We start from the raw sequence: 11,992 nt of genomic DNA, 5'->3' as shown, positions 1-11,992 counted from the left end.
CATGCCATTTGTTTACAGCTCTATCATTGTCACTTTTTTTTAAATTTAGTTTATATTTTCTGAGCAACATTTTTGGAAATTTCGTGCTGTTTCAAGAAAAAAAAAAACGCATAAATTTTTAAATGTGTATGCAATAAAAATCATCAAATCGTTCTAAATTTCAAGGACATTAAATGCACATCACATCGATAAAGTGTTCTTAGAGATGGGATAGAAACAGCTGCACTACATTACCTATGGTGACGTCAAGAATGCTTCCGAATTCCGATGACATAATGTCCTACTTGCTCTACCAAAGAAGATGGAAATTCTAAAAACCTTTTAGAGGTACTTTGTAACTTTTGTAGGGTAAAGAATCAAACCTGTATAAACGAAACAGGCGGATTCATTTATTCATATAAGTGTACTAATGCTTTTCCTTAAGGCTCGATATAACATTTTTAATCAATATTTGTTTTGCCAGTAACGCAATAATATACAGAATGGATATTATGAAATTTCAGGTTAAAAGTTTTCTATTACTTTTCGTACGTTGTACTAACGTCTGCCGACTTATGCAGCACTTCGTAAACGAAAAGTGGAGAATTCCTTATCTGTAATTCTCAAGTGGTTTTAAGTGTTGGAAGAATACAAAAGCTAGCGCATTCTACCCTTTGAAGTGCTTTGTGTGACAACAATGGAATAAATTTCAGGAAAACATTCCCAATTATGCATTGCTTAAATTAAGTAATCCGAGTTAAGGTTTTTTATCTGTGATAAAATATGAGGACAAATTTTCTTTCTTGGAAGAAAAAAATCTTTAAAATAGGTCTTTCGATACCACAATTTATATCGGCATCGAAATTAATAATGACACTATTTTTCTCGCTATTAAATAAACGCACAGTTATGAACAAAATTGTTGCAAAACTTAAATTTAGTTGCTGACGAAGGGTTTGGTTAAGAGACTATAAAGATAAGACAACGATGTATGTGAGGAAAAAACATTAACCGTTTTATATAAAGAGGCAAATGGTTAAAAATATTTATCATTGTATACAAAGTATTTTAAGTGAATAATACCTGAGACATTTTACACTAGAATGCTTAAGCCGATATAATTTAAGCTATGCAAAAGAGCGCAGAACAACTCTTTTAACTATAATGTATTAAACAGTTATTCCTGTTCGAAAGCAAAGAACATTTTAAAGTATATTTCTTTAATAACATACCTTACATTTGTTTGAGAACGATGCTTTTCTGAGCGGCAAAAATGTGCGGAAAACTAAGCTTTCGCTAATGATAGGAATAGATAATAGCTAACCAAGCGTAACTTAGTAATCGATTACTTAATATAATAGAAACTCTGCGCATATGATATGAAATCATCAGTGAATTCTTCATGTTTAGTCGCCTTGGAAGAATTGGGGTTGAGGGGCATCTACAGGCAGCTACGCATAGGAAAAAAGGAAGGATACTTTTCCTTCCTCTGAAGGCACACCGTGGCAGACTGTAGGAAATTATATATCCATTAGGAATTATAATTCCATTAGGAATGGAAATAAATAAATGATTTAGTGAAAGAAAAGGGTGGCAATTCTTTAACAATTACTGATGAAATTGTAACAGATTTTTGGTTGGACGCACATTTAATTACGTAGTAGATAAAAAGTATTTAAACGCTGCGTTCAGACAAAGAGAGTATAATTGTGTGATGTACTTTGGACTCCACAGGTAAGAGATATTCTGTGGTTACTGGTGGGTGGCTATAAGGATTCACTGCTTTATTTAGGATACTTTGCAATGTGGTCTGCAATTTAAAGAATTCGTCTAGTGCGCTTTTACTGAATATAAATAATATGTATTTTTTTAAAGCACTTTTATTTCAGAGTGGAAGGATTGTATTAAATAATATATTTGGCAGCCCTTAGCATCAGTGAAATCTTCAAGTGCCCAACAAATTCTATCTAACATTTGTTTGAAGAATTATGTTATCTGTTTAAGTGGTTAAAGTTCATATTAAAAGCCGGTATCCCAACATCATAACTAAACTACGAAACTGAAAAAGCAGACATGGATTTTGCGTTTCCTAGAGATGTGTTTTTCGCTTCGGATTAAAAAGTAGTCAATCGCAGCGGTGTAAACATGAGGAACATATTATGCGCTTTATATTAACTTAATTTGGATTTCGAAGAAAAGCTGTCTATATATGCCAAAAAAAAATGCTATTTGAGCTTTCTAATACATTAATGTTCGTAAGAGAATTATCGATCGGAATAAATAATATGATCAGGTAAAATGCCCTTATGCCAAATCATTCGGATACGGAGATCTGCATTCGGTACTACATAATTCGCAATCAAATGCTAAAAGACAAGAGAATTCTAAAAAGCTACTAAAAAAATATTTGCTATAAAAATGTACAGTTTCATACATGGTGTTAAATCTGAATTTTTTTTTTTTTTTTAAACACCTTTCTCTACAATACCCATAACTAGACAAGCTGTAAGCCGTCTTAAATAAACTAAGTTGATCATTTACGATGAATTATGGTTTATAACAATTTTAAAACAGTCAAGATTTCTTTACATAGTAACTTAGATACTTTTGCTTTATGCGTAGAGTTGACTTATTCTTTAAAAGCATGATCTAGTTGTTTAACAATGGGAACTGTTCTTGTACATATTTTATTTTTCTGTATATTTTTACTCATATAATGCATATTTATGATACATAAGCATTTGAATATCCTCGTAATTTTATTCAAAGATTCTGAATTGTCTATAAGAAGCATTTGCCGTCAGGAAATTTTCGACGCTATTCTACTTAATTTTAAGAAATAAATTACTGAATATAGCTCTGTAATCTTAAATTAACCCAACTTATCTACCTTAAATATTAAAATGTGTTATTAACTTTATTATTCAGTATTTTACTCAGAGTTCTATTGTAATAGCTTATGTTTGTATATATTTTAAACACTTGGGCATGTTTTTGTACTTTAATCTAAAAAGAAGGGTACTATCTAAAAGAAAGAACTTTACAGAGAAAGTATCTAAAATGCATTAATAAATCAAGGTCTAAGATTCCTCTGTGTGTTCAGCATACACTTATTTGATATGTTTAGTGATGAGATGAAAATGAACAGAATTGCAAATAAGATGCTGCCAGTAAATTCCATAGTGCGACTGTGTCTTCTGTGATGTATTTAAATTTAGGGTTTAGATTACTAGCGTTTGTTTATCTATTTTTACTTTCCTTATTTCGATGAGAGAGGCATAATATACTTCATAAACAAGGAGCCATAATCTTATTATCTCTAATTAAGTCCTTTCTTTGACGAAGCACCCGAAGAAAAGAGCCGTAATCTTATTCTCTCCAATAAGTCCTTTCTTTGACGAAGCATTTCATTTGTTCGATGGTTTAATAAAATCACTTGTTACAACTAATCAAGCGTTTAATTGTAACAATGGATAATTTTAAAGTTTTTTTAAATAAGTTAGATCACAATGGAACGGATTTTTACCGTTCTTGCCGCGTCCTTTTGATGTGTAATTGGATGCACGTCCAGCTGAAAAGCGGTAAATCTGGAATTCTACTCCCTGCGAAACGTCGTTGATTTGTCGTGTTTCCTGCTTCGAAAATCTAACGATACTAGAGTGCATTAAAACACGGTTGCGAAGTATTTTTTATTAGTAATTACGTTCCATTTTGTCAAATGAATTCATGTTCTTGATGCCTGTTAAAAATACTGAAATGTTTAAATATAAACTGACTGCCAGTTACTTTCTTTTTTACTAATATCCTTTAAAGACCTGGAATTCAAATATCATATTAAATAACAAGGACTTTACTAGAGAGCATTACAATACTCTTCTGAATTATGTTCGTTAGTAATTATGTTGCATTTTATTAGCTGAATTGATTTTCTTTATGCAAACTGTATTAACAATACTGAAATATTTAAGCATAAGCTGAGTCCAGTTATTTTCTTTTTTCACGCCTATGCTTTTGAATCATGTATTTAAATTAAGATCTAAAATTCAAATATATTAAATAAAAAGAATTTTTATACCAAAACAAATAAAATACAAAATTTTAACTATAAATAATATTTATCGTATAGTCCGTGAATATTATGCTTCATTTATATAATACATACGCAGCACAAGAATGAAATATTTTCACAAAAATAATATATTTTCTACGAAAGAAAAAACTGTCATCACTGAGGAATAATTGACTGATCAAGCAAATGAAAGAAAATTTTAATTCGTAAATGCAAATACATATTGGTCACTAAAAAAATTAATTTTAGCACCATTTTGTATGCTAGTTGATTTTCATGGGTTCTTTGTTTACAAAGGGATATTTTCCAATTAAAGATAAAATAGATTAAATAAGATAAAGGATTAAATAAGAACTATTAATTGTAAGGTATGCCTAACATGATTAATGCTAGCAGCACCATATTTCAGTCTTTTTAAAGAATATTTATTATTATAAATATTATGACTATTATTATTGAATATTTATTTCTTCGGAAGAAGATTTAAATGGTATTTCACAAATAATGAATTCTTTTAACTTTTCCATTCAATTCAATCATGATATTTCAATTCAATTCAATCATGATCACTTCTGTACTTTCCCTAGATATATTAACAACAACTAAATCAAAGTAGATGCAGAACTGCAACCATTCTTTTAGTTTTTTTCTTCTATTAAAATTACTCGGTAAACATCTTCAATTGATGAATTTCAAACTTGCTCTTTTGTTGTTCTTGAAACATGGACAACAAGAAACTCAGTCTGATAGTTTGTTTTATCATATTTACTGCTTAATATTTATTTATTTCTAGAATTTTCTACGTATTTACATAAATAATATCTAACAAATTATTATTAAAAGATTTGGTAATTGTTATGCACAAATTATTTATTCAATACTAGGTTAAAAAAACATAGAAAATCAATAAGGGATATAGTGTAAAATAAGATTTATCTTTTTTATCTAGTCCCTATGGCTTTTGCAATTCACTTGCATTGCTGTGTATATCATGCCTCTCTAATACGCCATTGACACAATTAGAGCGATATGCGAAACTATTCCAATTTAGTACTAGAAATGGAAAGCCCGAAAGAAGTACCTGTCTCCAGCGGTATTCTGGAGAGCCCATGTGAAGTAAAGTCTGATGCTATATAAGGTGGTACCATGTATGGGCGAAGCCCGACCTACCTAATCCCCCGAAGGTCTATATAAGGTGGTATCGCATTCTCTCGTGCTGTCGTAGTGTAAATGGTGAGCATTCAGTTAAGAGTTGTGGCTCGAATCCCGGCGAAGACACTGCTGATCTTTCGTGTTCCACGATCTGAAAAAACTTCGTGTCTCTACAAAACAAGTGCTCGAATTCAAATGTGACTGACGACAACTTGTCAGCGCTTGAGTTTGGTTGACTGTGTGTCATGCCTCCAGCGAATCGTCTTTAAATGGGGAAGTACGTGAGGAACTATCCCATTTCACAGTGCATAGGTGTTCTTGCGGTGCAAGTGTTAACACGTCCAGCTGTAGCAACTGAAAGGTCAGTGGTTGGAATGACGGCAAGAACTCAATTGATGATTACCGTTTTCTGGTTCGAAAAAAAATGGTCTCTGCAATCATATAAAATCAGAATATTAAAAAAAATTAGAACTAAAAATGGCGGGACAAAAGACATAAATCGAAGTAAATGGCCGTACATCGTAAAACGTACCTGGAAGTGGGAAAACAAAGATTATTCGAGAATGGGCATCCTGTGAGGCATTTTATTTTCTACCACGTTAGCCTCTTGGTGCTTTTGAAATACGAGTGTAATTTCTTTCGAAAATGTTTTAAAGCCACAAATATAATTGAAATTTAGATTTTTCTTTGTGCCCTTGCATCATACTGAATCAATCTGCATCAGATTAAGGGTTTTTCGCTTTTTTTATATTTATGTATAAAATCAAAGAAAAGACTTGCGTAAAAAATACAACATATTTTTGCTCAAAAATAAGAATTTATAACATAAAATTTTATGAATTTTTTAAAAATTTTCTTCAGTTATATTTAAAACTAAAATTTAAATGTTAATTTTTATAACAGATATTCCGGTGAGAATGATAATAATGTAGAATCATTTGGTTTCCTTTATGGAGTAGGAACTGAAATTTCTGTTGTGCTCTAGTCGGGACTTGGATAGATCAGAAAAAAACTGTGCCACAAAGATATGGGGAAGAAAAATCTTTTATTTCTCAGAATTTCGCTAAAACTTTTAGTTCTGCTTGTACTAGATTTCAAAAGTTTAAATGAATATTATTTCTTAGTGTAGGTTTTAGTTCAAATTTAGTATTTTTCTTAGTTCAATGTATATTCTATCATCACATCTTTCAAAATAAATAGCAATTCTTCACTGTTATTTGAATTACATTATATCCAAACAATAAACGTAGGTTTGATAATTATTTTCATTTTAAAAACAATTTCTCACTTTTTAATGGGATAAATTTCTTATATCTAAGTTAACGTGATCTTTAGTATTTACAATTTAGGAACCCCCTCAGTACTGAGAACTTTATAAGTAAGTCGTTCATTACTTTTCCGTTAACTTATTTATTTCTTACTTTTAGATTAAATGAAATGAGATCCAAATAAAATACACTAACACTAGTTATTGGTAACTTACTGGAGGAGAAAAGTATTCATTTCACGAACAACAAATAGATCTGCCCTGTAACTTGTCATGACTCAAGCATGGAATGGGTCATTCCTCAATTAAGGGATTAATTTAATTATGAATATGTAGACAACTTCATTGAAAAATGCTATACCCTACATCAGTAGCAGTGCCTATTGTCAGTATTTCCACATTGTTGACTATCAAATATTCTGTTCTATATTTTGTGAATTTGCAAGCGATTCGCGCTACATGAATTGCATTATCAGCTTGTGCCTGTGTTGGCTTTCTGTACAACGGCTGAGTGATGCCTTTCTATACCTGTTTTTGATATTTCTAGTAATGTTTACAAATATGTACAATTCGAAATTTCAGTAAATTATTTTGAAGAGATTTTCAGGGATTTACCTCGGAGTAAGGCAGGGATTTACCTCTGAACTAAGGCCGAAGCTTAGTAGGACTAGTGAAGAAATCTATAAAACGTTTCCTATATTTAGATATCACAGGCCAATATTCTGCGTTTTTTTTTTTTTTTTTTTTTTTTTTTTTTATATATATATATTCCAGACAAAAAGCTTTTTCTGACAGACTGCTTTCTAGTCTCTCGCATATTCTGATCTCTAATGAGTGCAGGTTAAAAAAATAATCTCTGATTCTTCCACTGAGAGCTTTAGCGATTAGCTCTAAATTATTTATTCTTTGCTTGCTTACTTAAACTTCTGTTACTGCAGTTCTTTTCAAAATATTTTACTTATTAATACTTTTTTGTTTAAATAATTAAAAATAGAATGTTTTTTGAAATATTCTGAAATTTGTTTAATTTAGCTTGTTGCACAATACTATTTTTAATTAAATCAAGGACACTATAATTTTCAGTAACAGCAGTGGGGCAGGATAGGAATGTAACACGTAACTTTGAAGTTAATACTTAATATAATTTTTCGCCCTATTTTCGAAAACATCTTTACATCTGTAGAGTCATAAGGTTTGTTTGAAGCAGGACACGTGAAAAATGTGCAGTGCCATCACCGGGTCTCGAACCTTGGACTTCTTGAACACGTGTCGAGGACGCTTCCAACTACACCACGAAAATATGCGAAAAGGACAGAAAAATACCTTATATACTCCACCTTTTAAAGGTGACTGGGTATCAGGGGACTCAATCGCCAGATCCTGGTGGTGACGAATTGTCGTCCACCACCTTTTTTAGTTCATGCGCCATTTCTAAAGTCATTAGGCTTGTTAGAAGCAGAAAACGGGAAAATGTGCAGTGCCCTCGCCAGGACATGAACCCTGGACCTCTCGAATACGTGTCGAGTATGCTTCCCATTACACCACGAAGGTGGGAAAGGAGGGACAAAATACCTTCCTTATACATCTACTTCGCGAAGTTTAAAAATTCGAATGAAAGGCTTTTCCTCTCTCATCTTCCCAACTTTCCTATAATGAAAATTCTTCCCTTCGGCTGACGTCGTACCTTTTCCTTTCACACTACAATCTCTTACTTCATTTCAGATATCTTGAAACCACTTTTCGAGAAGTTGAATGGTATATGAAATTATGAACATGTTGAGACAGAGAATAATAATAGTTGAGAAGCAGTACCAATGCACGAAATGTTAAAAAATTAATTTCTGCAGCAGTTTCACAGAAGCTGACGCGTACTTCGTTTTACGCAAAAATTGTTCTAATATTAAGAAGTATTCAATAATTTTCTGAAATTTTATAAAAAAATTTCCTAATAATACTCAACAATGATTTTACTTTTAAATCTATACCATATGTTTTATTTTATGTAGAAAATATCAAAATGAAGGGATCTGGACTGTTGTTGGACATGAAGCTGTGGTTTATGATAGTTGTGGCAATGGAAATTACTGAAGTATATTGCCATCATTACTATCCTGTCTTCTACACTCTGGGACATCACCATGGGTAATGATATTAATTTTGAGAATAAATTCAAAGACCTCGTAATCTATATCGAAAATAGTTGATAAATATGCTTTAATTTAAACAGCAAATGATTCATTTCTATGAAAACATAAATGAACCCCAAAATAATATTTTATTAAAATAATTTTTCTTAATGTTTTAGACATCATCACCATAAGAAAAAAATTGAGATTCACACAAAATCGGAACATCATCATCATCACCATCATCACCACGGACATCACCATGGTCACCACCACAAACATGGGCATCACCATGACCATAAACATGGACATCACCATGGCCATCATCACGGTCATCATCACCATCATGGGCATGAACATAAGCATCATCATGGACATCATCACGGTCACCACCACCACCACGGTCATCATCACGGGCACCATCATGGTCATCATCACAAACATCATCATGGACACCATCATGGACATCATCATGCTCATCATCACGGACACCATCACGGACATCATCATGGTCATCACCATGGCCATCACCACCACCACGGGCACCATCATGGCCATCACCATGGGCATCATCATGGACATCACCATGGTCATCACCACGGCCATCACCATGGTCATCATCATGGTCACCATCATGGACATCATCACGGCCACCATCATGGACATCATCACGGCCACCACCATGGACATCATCACGGCCACCATCATGTACATCATCACGGCCATCATCATGGACACCATCATGGACATCATCACGGCCACCACCATGGACATCATCACGGCCACCATCATGGACATCATCACGGACATCATCATGGTCACCATCACGGTCATCATCATGGACACCATCATGGCCATCATCATGGGCACCATCATGGCCACCAGTATGAAGGACATGCTAGCGAAATACAAAATACTCTGCACTTTTATAATCTTTTTGGCCCTCAGTACTGAAGGAAGGAAAATGTCCTTTACATCCCAAAATTGAAATGCCTTAACTCACGCTTACAATGTGCGTTAAGAAAATACGATTTCATTCCTGTGTCTATACAAGCATAATTTCCAGTTCTTTATTATCATAAATAAACTGAAGCAAAAACATGTCTACCTGAAGATGTTTCGGTAAAGTTACTGGATGGAGAAATGCTTTCGAATGATATTTTTTGCACTTGAAGTTTGAACAGTCAAATTTATCTTTCTTCATAGAATGTTTTGTACATTGAGAGACAGCATGTATTTTGCGTAAAACAACAGCAAGGGTAACATTGACAGTAGCAATAATAAGAAACACAGATACAGCATCAAAGTTTTAGTTGCAAATTATAGTATAAAAGTGCCTTGTTCATTAATGTAGGAATATATTAACTTTTCTTTATAAGGATTTCCTTAAATGTATATATTTATCAAAGAATAAAATTGAGTGTTGAAGTTAAAGAGCTGTCTATATAGATTGCTACTTTGTATGTGTTTAATATTTTCTATTTTAAAATACTTAAAAATACGGTTAAAGTTGTGTGCTGATTATGAACATTATCTCCAAACAAAGTGATTACTCATTGCTTTACTTTGAACGCCATTTTAATGCTACAGTCATTCTGCGAATTTAATTATAATGGAAATAAAATATTTCGTTACACAAAGATTCGTGATAAGCGCGTTTCTAAGAGGAAAAAAAAAAAAAAAAGCGACGAAATTGTTTAGTGCTAGAAGTAAACGGACAAAATTGTTAAGAAAATTTCAAGTAATTAGTTCAAACATTTTAGTTCATTTTTCTTAAATTTCATTAGATGATTTTAGAGACTTTTTTCATTAAATTCAGATTTCGCAATAGGAATTGAAAGTCCAAATTAGTGAAAATGATTATCCTTCTTTTGAAGCCTGAAGCTGTAAACAATAATACACACTCACAATTACATACAACAGTAACGACAAGAACCAACAAATTTTGATTTGTATATAAACTCTAGATTTTGGTAGTACTTATTATCAAACCTGTAACAAAATCTGAAATAGATTTTGCGAAAATTATTATGAGGATAAAAGCTTTATACCGTGTAATAATAAAGAGATTCAGCGTAAATATCAGTGAAAACAAAGTTTAATGCTGATTCCACTTTTGTTGAAACTCAGCGCAGCGTATCAAAGCATTACTATTTATTATCGTATACAGTTTCAGGGAAAGTTACAGAGCCTCAGAAAGAAGGTGAAATGTTTGGTCGCTCTCCCACCCCCGAAAAAAAAAAAAGGAAGAAATGAATGTACTTAAAACATGTTTTTTTCCCCCTGTGACTAGAAGAGTGGAAATCGTGTCATTCACAACGGAACTGGTATCTAGGAAATCATCGGAATTTTATAAAAACTGCCTCTACTAATGTGGACAATAATTACGGCTCTCGAAAACTGGAAATTAAGATTTTAATCTCATTAACTGACATACAAGACGGAAAGTCACAAAACTTCTGATGGCGCAGCATTGTCTCCTCCAAAGTCTGATAATGTAATATACTTCTAATATTTCACGCGGCAGACAATAATTCTGAAACCTTTTTAAAGCCCTCCTGAATGCAAGGATGTAGGATAAAGACTTCGGTATGATAAAGAGTGTTGTAAATAAGCAATATGTATCTAAATAAAAATAAAGTCAGGAAATTAATTCAAACATATACAAACAGCAGCGCTTTTTGTTGCTGTTTCCTTTTTTGTTTGTTCACTACTTTCAATAAAATTTTGTTCCTTCAATAAACTTTTGTTATTGCACAATATTGTACTTTAGAAAGGAATAATGATACATTTTTAACTGCTATAACTATTTAATTTCATTTATGACAAACACAGCTCTCAAAAAATGTTAAGAATGGCATAATTTATTCTGGTTCCAAAAGGAACTGCGATATATGTTTTACTAATGTGTCCGGCGCGCAGTATTCGTTCAAAAGTACGTTAAAGCAGTATAACAGGTATAACAGTTTATAAATAAATGTATTTATCATGGTTAGATGACTTTCAGAATGCACCCTCATATTTAAGATGCCGTAAATGAATAAGAAACAATATAATTGGAAGAGAACCACTGCAACGCATAATTTATAATTATACAAAATAGGTATCTCAGATTTGCATAAAACTCTATCAATTTCAATGGAAAAAGACTTAGATCTTTCTTATTCAGGAGAGATAAAATATTTTATTCCTGCACGTATACTACTCTTTAATAAATAAGTGCTTTAAAATTAAGCACCTCTAGATTGGCGTAGATTTATAAAATATTTATAAATCTACGCCAATCTAGAGGTGCTTAATTTTAAAGCACTTATTTAATATTTAATGCGAAGTTTAGTGTATTACCCACAAGGAGATTAACACTAGAATGGCCACGGAAATAAATTATATATAGAAGAA

At 32.2% G+C, this 11,992-nt stretch overlaps 1 protein-coding gene across 1 annotated transcript; it reads left to right on the top strand.

Annotated features, from left to right (window-relative positions):
* The first annotated feature begins 8,477 nt into the window (after window positions 1-8,477).
* On the top strand, window positions 8,478-11,324 carry LOC118198343 (uncharacterized). The gene is made up of 2 exons (XM_035369999.2): window positions 8,478-8,609; window positions 8,773-11,324. Exons 1-2 carry the CDS (start codon window positions 8,485-8,487, stop codon window positions 9,545-9,547), a joined length of 900 nt encoding a protein of 299 aa, XP_035225890.2. The 5' UTR covers window positions 8,478-8,484; the 3' UTR covers window positions 9,548-11,324.
* The last annotated feature ends 668 nt before the right edge of the window (window positions 11,325-11,992 follow it).

This window comes from Stegodyphus dumicola, chromosome X1 (genome assembly GCF_044657685.1).
Source record: "Stegodyphus dumicola isolate Sdum_Otavi_A_Nest chromosome X1, ASM4465768v1".
Taxonomy (NCBI): domain Eukaryota; kingdom Metazoa; phylum Arthropoda; class Arachnida; order Araneae; family Eresidae; genus Stegodyphus; species Stegodyphus dumicola.
This window is presented reverse-complemented; position numbering and strand designations above follow the sequence as displayed.

Bases quoted from the DNA above. Each gene is read 5' to 3' on its own strand.
- LOC118198343 (XM_035369999.2), top strand. From the start codon at position 8,485: ATGAAGGGATCTGGACTGTTGTTGGACATGAAGCTGTGGTTTATGATA. The intron at 8,610-8,772 runs GTAATGATATTA...TTAATGTTTTAG, and splicing joins ACTCTGGGACATCACCATGG to ACATCATCACCATAAGAAAA.